Source organism: Propithecus coquereli, unplaced genomic scaffold (genome assembly GCF_000956105.1).
Source record: "Propithecus coquereli isolate 6110/MARCELLA unplaced genomic scaffold, Pcoq_1.0 Scaffold381, whole genome shotgun sequence".
Taxonomy (NCBI): domain Eukaryota; kingdom Metazoa; phylum Chordata; class Mammalia; order Primates; family Indriidae; genus Propithecus; species Propithecus coquereli.
This window is the reverse complement of record NW_012149519.1, coordinates 1,444,690-1,459,229: the sequence shown is the minus strand read 5'-3', so window position 1 is coordinate 1,459,229 and position 14,540 is coordinate 1,444,690. Positions and strand designations below refer to the sequence as shown.

The 14,540-nt window shown below is 39.7% G+C and overlaps 1 protein-coding gene across 1 annotated transcript in view; it reads left to right on the top strand.

Moving 5' to 3' along the window:
• GUCY2C (guanylate cyclase 2C) overlaps positions 1-14,540 on the top strand; it is a 126,612-nt gene that overhangs the window by 13,761 nt on the left and 98,311 nt on the right. Inside the window, exons 3-9 of the mRNA XM_012652161.1 lie at positions 1,093-1,157; positions 3,941-4,156; positions 5,252-5,373; positions 6,831-6,927; positions 9,070-9,187; positions 10,946-11,078; positions 12,749-12,834. Of these exons, the coding sequence (XP_012507615.1) occupies positions 1,093-1,157; positions 3,941-4,156; positions 5,252-5,373; positions 6,831-6,927; positions 9,070-9,187; positions 10,946-11,078; positions 12,749-12,834 (837 nt within the window). The remainder of the gene's footprint in view (positions 1-1,092; positions 1,158-3,940; positions 4,157-5,251; positions 5,374-6,830; positions 6,928-9,069; positions 9,188-10,945; positions 11,079-12,748; positions 12,835-14,540) is intronic.

Below are 14,540 nucleotides of genomic sequence, written 5' to 3'. Positions count from 1 at the left end.
AAATGTTGGTCTAAACTGGTTTTCCTTTGTGTCCCTAAAGAAATACCAGATGAGCCATGTTGAAAAATATATTTCAAGGTCCACGCCGGAAATCTCTGTTTCCAGTCATCACCATATATCACGTCACAAATTAATTGCTTAAGGCTTGAATCTGACAGCCTGATTTAAAGTAGTAACCGCATGTCAGAGGATGGAAATGGGAAGAGAGATTCTTGTCTAGCTCCTCCCAACTCCAAACCCCTAGCCCTAGTCAGAGCTTTAAGGAGCTAATGAGTGTCACAAGCTCTCTAAAGATAAGTAGGTGTGCAAGGCACCCCCTCCCTTGTACCACAGGAGCTAAGCAGAGCACTGGGTGTAGAGCCATGGCTCTAAAACTTCAATCAATAACATCACACCGACCAGATAGGCCATACTCATGTCCAGAAGAGTGGCTGACCACAGCAGTGATTCTCCATCTTGGGAGGGTGAGGAGTGGGTAAGGGTAGTTTTATAAACTCCACGTCACAATTCCAGGAGTGTGTGCTTCTTCTTTCTGCCTCTACAGAGAGAGGTATACCCTGGTTCTCCAAAACCAGGGGTGGGATATTCCTAACCAGGTTTCCCTTGAGAAATAGGAGCAAATGAGATCAATAATGACCCAATCGATCACATTGCGTTTTGTTCTCTGTGGCCCTGCTTTGTAGCTCTCCCTCAAACTGAAACTTGCCCTCTCCCTTCAAAAGCGCCTCCAAATTTCATCTCCCCACAATCTGGCCTACAGATCCCGCTAATGGTACAGCCTGCCAGTCCCTTTGCCACTTCTTCCCATCCTCCGTTTGATAAGGAATACAGCTTCACCTGCAGGCAGCCCACCTTTGCAGAGCACTTTTCCCCTCCACTCTCAGCATCTCTTCCCTCCCAGACCTCTCCATGCCTTGGCTGGCCCTGCGCAGTCCAAGGCACCCTATGCTGCTCCTCTCTGCTCTGTGCTCAGGCATTTTGGGAGGCCCACTTTCTAATCTGGGAGGCTGCCCCTTGCCACTTCTTTCCTGTCCATCAAATAATTTTTTTTTAGTTTCAGAGATTAGTTGTGGTTTTTTTCTTCTCCTACAGAGTGAAAAAAACATGGGCTGTGTCCTCATGGGGCCCTCATGCACATATTCCACCTACCAGATGTAGTAAGTAGTTTGGTTTGCTGTTGTTTTAATATTACTGTGAACTGAAGTCAAGACATGACATTGCAATTTAAATGATTCATCAAACGACAGTCTAGTCAAGGCGTCGCAATCAGGGGTGCTGAGGCTCTACCATTCTGCCATCTCTATAACTTTCATTCCCTTATCCAGATAACTTTATCTTTGCTCAGTGTGGGGTGAATCACAGTAGCTGTTCAGGTTGAGTTACTGACACCGTGGTATTGGTAAAGAGTCAGAGTTTTGACAGGAAGCAGGGGAGGCAGTGAACTTGCACAACTGGAGGAGTTTCATAAATAAAACATTCACAGAAGTATGCGCAGAAGGCAGGGAAACACAAAGGGAAGTGCAGCACCTCAGGATGTTAACCGGGTTCTGCTCTACCCCTAGGTCTGTGAAAGTAGGGAGGATGACGAGGCATTTATTTCATAGAGCTGAGGATTATATAAACAACATGTTCAAGTACTTGGTACAGTACTCTTACCATCTTAGAAAAAAGCTTTCAATGTATTTTAGAATGAATATATTTTTCTGGCTTTGGGAAAAGCACTCTTATCCCTTCCATCCATTTCACGCAGTGTGATTTGCACAGCACAAAACACTTTGTTACCCTGATCACACCTTTGCCAATCAAAATCCCTCTCACGTGCCTTTCTTCCACCTGTTCAATCTGACCTTGAATCAAGAATCACCCCTCGTCTACACAGAGAAAATTGTGCAGAAGGAGCCCTTGCAATAGATTTTGGAGAGTAAACAGACCTTTGAAATTTCTGTTGCAATGTTTGCTTTTGACACCTCGCACCCACAGTACAAACAGACTCGGATGCTCGGGCCCACCACATGCCACAGGCACGACACAGGAGCACTTCTTGAGCCCGGCTTCTGTACCAAAATGCAGACAGGTGCAGCATCTTACTCCTCCTGCACTCATTCCCAGCTGTCCTCTGATCACTTACTAATACTGGTATTGAGTACGATCAGAAGGAAAGGAGGATTGGGAAAATTGCTTCACTGTTGATGAAGCCCTTCTATGTGCAAAGAAGCATTTTAGTTGTCACAGTAGAGAGAATTAAGTAAAACACAGCCTCTGCCTAGACAAATAGAGAAGGTGCCAAGGGCTCTGGTGACCAATACAAAGCAGAGTGAGATAGATTCCACCAGAGAAGTACAAACAAGAAGCTTCAGGGTGCACAGAAGAAAAGGGTCACCTCTGGTTGAGGGGGCTAAGCTTCAAGAGGAGAGAGACTTCACGAAGGAGATGGTATCTTTTGTGTGTTGAAGAATGGGTAAAATTTTAATGGGTAGGGATGAGGGGGTAAACTTTCCAGCCAGGCAAAGGGAGAAGTATGTGCAAAAAGCAAAGAAGCAGGAAAGTGAAAGACTTTTGTGAATGTCTGTATTTACTGGAGCCCAGGGAATGTATAGGGAAATAAAAGGGACAAGACTACAAAAATTAAGTAGGGCCATATTTGGAAGTTCATGGGAGGGAAGTCCAGGTGAAGGAAGTTGCATTTCATGAGATTTGCATCAGAAACTACTATGGTTTTGAGCTTGGGAGTGCCATGGGAAGAAGCTCAACTTTGGGAAGAATGATTGACCACAGTATGTAGGAGAGACACAGGCAGGGACTGACGACAGGAAAGTCAGCAGGGTAGAAGGGCCTAAATCAGTGAGAAAGCTGTGGGCATGGAAAAGGAGGGTGGCTGCAAAGATATTGGAAGGTCGAATCAATAGTATTTGATAACATTGGCTGTTGGGGTGAAGGATGGAGAGAAGTCAAAGAAGCCTTTGAGATATCAGAACACTAGAAGAAATTTAAAAATCAGGGTAAGGAGCAGTTTTGAAGAAAATAAGAAATGATAAATCTGACTATGAGCACGGTGAGTTTGAGATGCAAGCAGGACACCCAATAAAGCCTTTCCATGGAGCCCTGAAGATGGAAGGGGATGTTGTTTTCCTTCTTTCATGAAATGCATATTGAGCATCAACCCACAAGTCAGGCAGACTGGAGATACCGAGGTGAACAGCCAGGCACAACCCCTGCCTTCAAGGAGCTTACGGTAGAGTGGAGAAGACAGATATTAAACAGAGACTCACCCAAATAATTACGTGGTCTTAGGTATCAAGGAAAGTTTTCCTGGTAGATAAAGCGATATGTAATCTAGGACCTGAGACATGAGTAAGAGTCATTCTGGCAAAGAGGCAGGGGAATATCGTTCCTGGCATTTGTGAAGGCCTGGTTGGGAATGAAGCTTGGTTTATTTAGGAAACTACAAGAAGGTACAAGTAGGGGAAGGAAAGCCTCTCAAAGCCTCAGCTGATGTCTGTCTCAAAGGTAGTCCAGAGCAGAGCTGGGAAGAAGGCAATGAATGCATGGAGGGAAAAGTGAAGATGGCACCTTTCTGGCTGTACAACAGTTAATGGTAGCTGTGGTGGCCCATCCTCTATTTTCTTAGCACTACTTCCCAAAGCCCTTATGTGCCAGCTCAGATATCATGACAACTCATTTTAGAATAAGTAAAATCAACCAAGCCTCATATTTATGAAACCACCTACGATGTGCTTGAAACATAGCATGTTACTCAATGAATGTTGCTTTTAAATTCATCTGTGTGGGAGGGACACCTATATAAATGAGAAAACTGCTTTAATGACCTTATGTCATTCTTACCGCTTACACACGCATGCTGAAACAGGTTAAAGGGGGAGCTTATTTGTACTGCTTAAGTTAATCCTGACACTGGTTTCTTTCTCACCTCTTGGCATAGCCTTGACACAGCATTGAGCTACCCCATGATTTCAGCTGGAAGTTTTGGATTGTCATGTGACTATAAAGAAACCTTAACCAGGCTGATGTCTCCAGCCAGGAAATTGATGTACTTCTTGGTTAACTTTTGGAGGGCCAATGATCTGCCATTTAAAACATTTTCCTGGAACTCTTCATATGTTTACAAGGATGGTAATGAGTCTGAGGACTGTTTCTGGTAAGCAGGATCATTAATATTCTGCTAGCACTTGCTATGTAGGGAAGCCATAGACTCATGGCAAGCCGCCTGCTTATTATCGCATATAACAGTGTTGGGAATGGACACAAGCCCACTTTCTTACACTCATGTAGAAGCAAAGGGGCCAAAGTAAATATAGAGTTGTAAAAATAATCAGCACACATTGCATTTGCAACACTTTCTAGTTTTGTAAGTACATTCACATTAGTTTGATTGATTCCCCATGGAAAATTCTCTGAAGAGAAGAAAACAAGTAATATGATCCCCATTTTACAGATAAGGAAAATGAAACCACAAGTTAGTGCTTTCGCATCGCTGTGTAAGATATGATACCAGAGAATGTGCATTCTGCTCACACCTACAAGTACTCAGAAAGAAAAAATTCGTTCACACCTTTTCAGAGGCACAAGGGGCAGGGAGAACAGAAATAATGGGTTCCATTGCTAAAAGAAAATTGCAAGGTTCACTCAACTCCAACAAAAGTGGCAGAGGGAATCTTCTAGTTGGGTTACTGCCTGTTACTTCCAGGATGCTACTTAGTCCCACAGTCTCTCTCCACCTAAGTATGCAGAAGACTAAGGTGGAAAACCACGAGAGGTCACATCTAGGGAACTGCAGCAATCAACCCTAAGACCGCATCCTAAAAACTTTGGGGTGAACTTAGAACACACAAAAGTCCATTTCACATAAGAGTAGAACTTATTCCTATCAGTTCTCAATTTTTGCACTGTGGATTCAAAGGTTTCAACTTATCCATGATAATGGGACTGATTTATAGAGCAGAGTAGAACCTTCCTTCTGCAAAGAGCAGGAAGCCATCATAAGGGACCCACCAAATGTCTACTATTTGTATGTATACAGGAAGACTCCCTAAAATTTCCCCCATACATTCACTAAATTAGATGTTCACAATCCAAACTAGTGGTTCCATGGTGTGTACTGTCTATTGTGTTAATAGCAGAAATGAATTTTAAATGAACAAGTCCCAGGAGAGATCTGCAAATAATAAGTGAAAGGCTAGAAGCCCATGAGAGATCGAAGCTGGTTTCTTAGTTTCTCTTTTTCCTGTTCTAGGTACCTCAATGCTCTGGAGGCTGGAGTTTCCTATTTTTCCCAGGAACTCAACTTTAAGGACACGTTGAGAAAAAAGGAGCAGTTTCAGGCTTTCTTAACAGATAATAATAGGAAAAGCAATGGTACGAAAACATGAAGATTTTTTTTTGCCAATTTCTTCCTCATGAGTACCACCTGCTTATGAGTTACTTTGACAAATCTGCCACTGCAGAGCTATCATCATTACCTGTATGTATTTTGTATATTGGAGAAGATGTATAGTTGCATGCAACTCCATTGTATCATTCCTTTCATTGACTAAAATCTTATACTCTGAGAGAAAATACAAAAGTAGTATGGATAAATATATTAACATAGTGAAAGTAATGATAATGCTAAACTCCAGCTTTTATAAACCAAAAGAATATCATGACCCACCATCAGTAAACTGCTTTTTAAGTTCATCTCCATCCAACATATTATTGGATTTGTGACTAATGCTCACACATTCTGATCCCCCAGGTCCCCAAGGATAAATTTATTGATTATATGGCCTCAGGAAAAATTATAAGAAAAGCAAAAATTGTCTCACTTTCCTAATCTTTCTGTATCTCACTTGCCCAATGATCTCCCAGCTAGAGGCCAAGTATGCAAGGCTAATGGGATAAAATTATCCTAAGTTATTAGAGGATTTGTTATACTTCTCACATAGTTCTGTCTATAAACAAGAATATATCAGGAGCAAAGGAATCAGTTGTGTGAATTTCCTACAAGGGAAGACTCTTGCTTGACAGATTTCTTGATATCACTCAAATCATGTACTGCCATTATCAAGCATTTGCTTTATTAAGAATCAACCAGTTGCAAAAACATTAACCAAGATATGAGGGAGAAGAAGTATAAAATTATTCATGTCCCTAAAGAGTTTACAATTCAACTAAACAGCACAGGATATAAAAAAGCTCTACTGAAGTGTCCCCCAAACTCCTCATACTCATAAAGCCGTGCATTCGGTAGGCAGCTGGCTGAAATTTGTGGCAGAGCTTCAGATTGGACTCTGTCACTGAAATTACTAAGATGGAGTTTTAAGTTAAGCTAGAGACAAAGCCCAAGGAAAGTTGTTTAGGAAGACTTTATAAATTCTTCTCACATTCACTTTTACTATATCTTTTTCAACCACTTTTACAAATAGTGAGGTGCACATCACTTCTCTATGAAAATAGCTTTTCTAACCACTCCAGCCTACTATAATGGTATAAACACTAAACCAAGACTCGCAAACTTGACCACTAGAGCTATCTTTGTCATCTACTGGTTCTTTGACCCTTTGGCATCTTGGCTTCAGCCTCCTTAAATCTATAAAATTAAGGGAATGGGCTAGGTGATTTTTTTTTTAAAGATCCCATGCTGCTCTATTCTGACTCTATAACTGTAAAAGAAATAAAATAAAATAAGGGAGGGGGGATTTGAGCAATTGGTGTTAATCTTAAAAAAAAAATGTAACATGTACATACTGGGTTCAAATTCTGGCAACTGGTTCCTTCCCTGTTTGTGTGTAGACCGTCATATATTTCTCTCCGTGCCTTGCTCTCTTCTCCAGTGATCGTTGTGTGCGGAACACCAGACACCATCAACAACCTCAAGGATGACCAAGAAGAGGCTGAAGACATTGTCATTATCCTAGTGGATCTATTCAAGTAGGTATAATATTTGGAAGAAACTACCTCCTTTCAAAAAGGAAGTATTCCAAGGATTTACAGAAGACATTCTCTCTTCTCTTGCTTTACATAGCCTCTTGCAGGGTTCAGTATAATGATAATATTTGAACCAAAGTCTCATTCTTTCTTAATCACAGACTCATTCTTATTTAATCTATTGTGACCCTGGCAGAGATGCATTCCTTTGACACCTCTATCATGTCTACATATAAAAGTTTTATAAAAACCCCATTAAATCCAAATATCCATTCATTTACGAGACCTATTCAGTCAACCTAGGATCCTGATTTCCAGGAGATGAGAAATCAACTAATGACTCAATAATATTATTCCTGGGACTGTGGGCCACATATTTTCCCTTCCTTTGCTAATGGCCTTTGGTCCTAGATTACTTTTACCTCTGATAAGAATAGAGTTTCAGTTTTATGTGTCTGATTTACACAATTATTCTTTGTCCTCTGTAGCACAGTCACTAGGTAGTGATCTTTTCCTCCACACTTCTCTGGGACTAAGGAGAGAAAATTTCAGAGAGCAGAAACCACCTTTTGTCACATCCCATCTTTTACCGCTCATCTTCTGATGAGGGTGGAGACCCCACTAACAAACTGTACCACGGAAATATTAGAGTCCAGTTAGGCTTAAAGAAGGTGTCACTGGTGTGCCTGTGTCCCTTGTCTCCAGCAGCTGCATCACATGATTTCACTTATCTGACCGGATCATTAATCATTACCTGTCTGTATTCAGTCCAGAGGCTGTTACTGCTCTAGAACTTTCCCATAATTTGCCTGGTCATTTCACCTACACTAACTGTACTTCAGCATGAAGGGAAATGAAGCATAGGAACTATAGTCCTGTTTGTTGGCTAGATGGTCATGAAGATAATTTATCAACCAACATAGCCTTTTAGTTACAGAAGTACAGAAAAGAGGGCAAAGTTATCAATATTTCACTCCAGTAACCATATTGATTTCAATATGTGCTTTGCCCTCTAGAAGGAATCCTCAGGGTAGCCAGGTTGGTTTAATTTTACTTTCAGCAAATCCTCAATCAACCACCAAAGTGCTGACATTCCTTTGCCGCTATTCCCAAAGGATACCTGCTATGTTTTAGAAAGATCATGAGACTCAAAACTAGACATAACTTGTGTTGAAATTCTAATTTTAACACTCCTGATTCTTTTAACTCTTTTTTTTTAATCATCTTGAGATTAAGTCTTCTCATTTGTAAAATGAGAATTAACATGTCCTCTTTATAGGGGTGCTTCTAGGATTAGATGTGATAATAGGAGCAAAATATTCAACATAGTCTTTAGCACATAGTAGAAGTGTTTAAATATTAAATATGCCAGGAGTGGTGGCATGTGCCTGTCCAGCTGCTCGGAGGCTGAGCCCAGAGGATCACTTGAGCCCAGGAGTTCAAGACCAGCCTGGGCAGCATAGTGAGACCCCTATATCTTAAAAAAGATTAAATAATGATCACCCTAATTATAGCAGTTCAAATATGTTAAATTCTTTGCATATTAAAACATCCAAATAAGGAAGCTTAGAACCATATGATTTTCCCAGTAATCTCAGACAGTATTGAGAGTCTACAAAGTGCCAAGCATTGTCTAAGAGTTGAGGATACAAAGATCAGTGAGCTAATGTCCCATATGTCAAGAAGCTAACAGTGTTAGAGAAAATGGTTATTCTTTTTATGGTTATGTTTCACCATCTGAAAAGTAAGTTGAATGATAAAATTTCTCTCTTCCATGTCCCAATATCCCTAAATTGTTAAGAGCACTTACAGAAGAGAAAGCTTCCAGCTATAAACCAATCCTTGAAAGCAAGTACTAGCTCACATATCCAGAGCCCAAATGATCTCCCTCAAAGAAGTATCTGTTTTTTGATTTTCCTCTCCATGCGTTTATGTTAACCATAGCTGCCTAAGTTCTCTTATTCAACTTGCAAGCACAGAAGAAAATAACCCTATCAGGGGGAAGTAGAAAGTTTTGCAGATTACTGGAAAAAAAAATGTTTTAAACTATTTTCAAGTGTTTATAGTTTGTGTGAATGGCTGAAGGTTCATCTCTAGTTTTGGAGGAACTTAATTTTCATAAGGAACCTGTGCTTTTTATTATAGTGACTACTACTTTGAGGACTATGCCGTAGCCCCTGACTATATGAAAAATGTCCTTGTTCTGACACTGCCTCCTGAAACTTCCAAACTAAATTACTCTTTCTCCAGTAACTTTTCACTGGTAAGCTCTTATTTTATATTATAGTATAAATAATACACTATTATTTTCTTTGTCGGGGATAGTACAATTATTCTTCTATTCGGGACCCAAATTCTAAAATGGGAAATTATTTTTATTCTTTCCAATTCACTCAACAAATGTTAACTGGAGACCAACTATGTGTACAGCAGTTTGCAACAGCAGAACCTCTACCAAAACTCCTACTAGAGGTCACTCTGCTAGACTCTAGACCAGCACAATGGGGGACACTTCTGCAACATCAGAGTGGAAGTGACAATATGGAAAGATAGGAAGAAGCTCTGCTATTGAGAGTTTTTCTCACACTTAGGGGAGGTAAAAATTAAATAGTGTAAAACGAAGAAAGTATTACTGGAAAGTTCCCTACATTCTAAAGCAATTTTTTTCTGTCACTGATACCAAAATTCTACCTTTAGATATGTGTATTCCTAGGTTAAGAAATTGTCCTTCATTACAATTCAGTTGACCATTATGCAAATTTGCCCGGGACAGTCCTGATTTATTCTTGTTACCCCAGTATCTCATCCGGTTTAGCATTTGTCCTAGAAAAAGGGCTTCCGTTTGGACATTAAATCATGGGCACCTTACTGTATGATGCAGGGCCCCTGACTCTAATAGCACATTGGGCTTTGTCAGTCACTGTACCTTAATGTGATTAAATTTATTGGATGCATTCTGCCCTCAGAGACTAACAGGTAAGAGTAGATTTGGAGTGCCAGGGGAAGGAAGGGAAAATGCTGAGGACCCTAAACAACTTTGGGTGGGCAAGTCAAGGGTCAGGCCCAAAAAGCTATAAGGAAATGGATACCTCTGGGGGTTTTTTCCTGTAGACTAGTAATTCTAAGCCCTCTAATTTATGACCCTGCCAAAATTAGGCACTGTGTTTTAACTGGATTCTTTTCATTTCATGAAATGATGACTTCAGCAAAAGAAATGGAATCCAGTGAAAGAGTTTCATTTTTCCTTTTTATATTTCCTAGCAAATATAATTCTGGGTGTAGTAGCCAGATAGCACTTGATCATCTTCTCAGCTCTGACAAAAGTATGATTCTTCACAAATGGGCAGTCCAAAATGCCCTAGGTAACAGTACTCAGTTGATCTCAGTAGGGCAAGAGCTTTTATTAATAATTTGTAGCTCGGTTCTGTGAAGACCACCATGCACCAGCTGCAGAGGAAGCGGAGTTCTGACCTTCTCCATTGCTTTCCCGGGGCAGACATTGGGGCTTGGAGTAATACCCAACCAGAACTGTCTTCAAAGCAAGTTCAGTGGTCTCATGCAATCCAACCTGCTCACGTCCCATTCAGGACACTGAAAGGCAGGGGTTGCTTTTGTTTGTTTTCTCTTTTTCACTTTAATGAAAACATTCAACTACAAGAAAACATTATCTCCATATAAAATCGTATAGAAATTACGAAAATGCTTCACATTGTCTTTTCTGGTGGCAACTGTATATTTTATCATTATGGGAAGGAAGTATAACTGCTTATAGTTACTGCCCTGAAACCAGTGTTCTTGTGTTATTGATCCCAAGAAAAGGCAGAATTGTGACATGGGATGATAAAGAGCACTGACCCAAGAAGGGATTTTCCAGAAGTCTCCTTTAATAACATCCCTCTAACTCCTCTAATATCCTTTTAACTTTCCAGTTACTCTGCTGATCCCAAGAACCTTTTGCTCCAGGCTCAAGACTAGAATCTCTTTTTTGGGACCCATTTTAAGAGTTTTCTTTCTCATTCAGGGAAAAGACTTTGCTCTTGCCTACTTGAATGGAATCTTGCTCTTTGGACACATGCTGAAGACATTTCTTGAAAATGGAGAAGAAATTCTCATCCCCAAATTTGCTTATGCCTTCAGGAACCTCACTTTTGAAGGTACTGGTCTCTGAAGAGTAAACAACAAGAAAGCTGAAGAAATGTGGGCTTTCTGAATGGACACTGGAAAATGATGAGGGAGTTGGCAATAGATGGTTCAATAGCTATTAATAACTGCCTTTGAACTCAACTGGAGGCAAACATCATTGCATAAACTTTGGGGATTCTATTATTGATAACTGGACTGCCATTTATGCTGTAGACTTTCATGATCTTTGGATATCATAGAAAGAGCATGTGGCTCAGTTTCTGTACTTGTGAGCAAGCTCATCATAGGGCATTTTGAGCAGTGATGTACTCACTGTGCTTAGAGACTAGCAAGAAGCGAAATATTTGCAGTTTGATTTTGGTCCCTCCACATCTCCCTTTCTGTCCTTTAAGGATCTGGGATCCTGTGTTAAACCTTGTAACTATCAAATCCCCTCATAACAATACCACCTGAAACAATACATACTCCTCCAAACTGCACAGATCAACAATATTCCCCTTTCCCATAAACCCCTATTAAAATTCCCATCTTTAATTTCCCAGATCTCATCCAGAGATGATGAAGAAATTTTCTTTTAAATGTAATGTATACTAAGTAAAAGACAAATGATAATTGCCTTTTTTGGCTTACTCTGGGAAACCATTGCCCTAGCGCAGGGTGGGTCTTCCTCTGTTGGCTGCAGAAGGCAGCAGATGTCCAGCATGAGGGCCGAGGGCGGTAGCAACAGCTGTGTGAATGGTAATGACAGGAAGAGATCACTTCTGCTTCACTGAAGAAGAAAGGAGGGAGTCATAATCGTTTATGGGTCATGCCATGTGTTCTACCAGGAACTTTATGTGCATTCTTAATATTTCCTACTTCAACGATCATGGTGAAGCATCCTAATGGCCACTAGCACAGGCTTAGAGCCAAGAGACATTTGTTTGTGTCCTGGTTTAGCCACCTACCGGCTGTACAACCCTGGGCAAATTATTTAATACCTACAAATTAAATAAACTATTTCTCATCAATAAAATGGAGATAATAATGATTTCTATATCATGGTAATCCAGGGAGAATAATTTGATAAATTATTCTCTATGATATAAAGCTCTTAGCATAGGTCCTGGTATATAATAAACATGAAAGAAATATTAGCTATTATGTTGAGCCATGTGAAATTGCTGAATTGATCATTTTTTATCTGAACAGACATTTCATAGGTTTATCCTATACTATTATCTCATAGATGAGAAAACTAAAACTCAGAGAACTTTAGTAATTTTTTCACTGTCTTCAGCCCATAAGTGATAGTGAAAAAATTTTGATCCTTTTATAATCTAAGTCAGATTGTGCAGTGACCTATACACTGTGCTACTAGTTTAGGAAATATTCTTAGCAAAAAATGAATCACTAATAATAGAGGGATTTATTAACTGATTACATTTAGTGCTATCCTAAATGTAATGAAAAAGATTTTTCCTTGCAATTAAATAACATGTCCTATGAAAATACCCTTCAGAGATCTCAGGGTCAAGAAACCAATCCAGGTGCCCTCTGATTAGATCATTAAGGTCAACAATTTTTCAGTAAATTTGAAACAGAGTAATTTGAACCCATTTTACATTCTCTGTCAGAGTCCAACCAGTCTGTCAAGCAAGAAGTCAACAATGGCCTCTAACATGCTCTGATTTTGCCCTAGGGTATGGTGGCCCAGTGACCTTGGACGACTGTGGGGATGTTGACAAAACCATGGTGCTTCTGTATACCTCTCTGGACACCAACAAAGTATGTCTCACTGCTTATCAGGAAATACAGAGTGATGTGATTGGGTGAGGCGGGATGACTTGGAAAAGGAGCGATAGCAAAGGAATTAGAGAAATTATGTTTAGGATCTGAAGGTAATTCATTTTAGCTTTACAATTATGCCCCACTTGGGCAGTATTCCTTGAACATTTTGACTTATAAAAACTTCTTACTCAGAATATCCACTCTATTTACCCTATGTATATATATATATAATACCCACTCAGAATAAATTATGCAATGTAATGACCAGACTATTATGGGATGCCAATGAGAAGATAACAAATTTTTCCTAAGAGTTATTTATTCCTTTTCACAACAGTGAAATATTCCCTGTTCTATTCATTTGAACTCTCATGAAAATCATTAACTGTGTAGTCCCTGAAGCCCACATAAACAGCCCTATAATGTTATGCTTTCATTCACATTTTATGTCTTTTTTCCTCACCTACATACTAGCTTCTTTAAAGAAAGGGAGTAGGTCTACTCACCTCTCCATTTCTCCAGTGCTGAGCTTGTTTCCTCGCACATAGTTGATGGCTGATCAATATTTAGTTTAAAAACAAACCACCCGTCTTTATGTCATCCAAAGTTGTGCCCATCCAAACTATGAAAGCCACTGTTCCAGCCAACCAAATGGTCAGAGTGCCTTTTTTTTTTTTTTAGGAGATCAGGTCCTGACACAACTAGGAATCTAGGAGAAAAAGTTATTCACTCTTTCATTATCCAGTGTGAGCATTGTGACACCCTTAAGACGTATATCGAATATACATATTGACCCAGATTTGTAAAAGATATCTGCAATGGCAAATGTGAAAAGCCAGAAAAAAGATGTCCAGATTGAGAAAGTTAACCAGAAATTTGGAGGCAGCATTTCAGAAGAGTAATCCATAGTTTTTAGTTACTATGTGGAACCTTTAATATAATGCTATATTTGGCATACATTCTACAGGAATACCTTAAAATAAATCCCTCCAATGTTTCAGTTACTAACAGGAACTACAAAGTTACCTACATTCCCCTCTGAGTTTGCACCTGGAAGGATGCCCCCTGCCTCCCATGGAGAGAGGCCATACATATGGGGAGATATCTTATTTTAGCTTCATAACTGTTCTTCAAAATGAAAAATGTTATCCTTTGCACTTAGTCCCTCTAAAAGCGAATTTGGTTGAATTTTTCAGTAATGTAATGCCATTAATTGTACATCAAATATAATATGTATATTTGGGGAAACCAAGGATTAGTTTCCAAAACATAGGGCTAGAGAGACAATAATCTATATCTGGGGTAGGTCTCCCAATAGAGATTTAATACGCCATACCCTAACATATAGGACATGTCTTTCCTCAATATATGCAATTATAGACTTCGGCTCATTATGAGTAAAGTTTTGAGGCTGAGGAAGCCACTCCCTGTTGCTCCCCCACCAGGTCCCAACCCAGGGCTCACAATGGGGCTTTGTTTCTGGGAAGGAAAAAGGAGAGAGAGAGGAAAAAAATGGGAAAATGCAAAACTTTTGTCCAGAACATTTTGAGGGAACAATGGCGAATTTAGAAAGATGGTCATTTTCCATTTTTTTTTTTTAGAAAGATGGTCATTTTTCAGATGTCCCTTACCAAATTGACTTAATATATGCAGCTGTAATTTAAGAATATATTAATATTTTCATTGCTAAATTACTTGAAAAA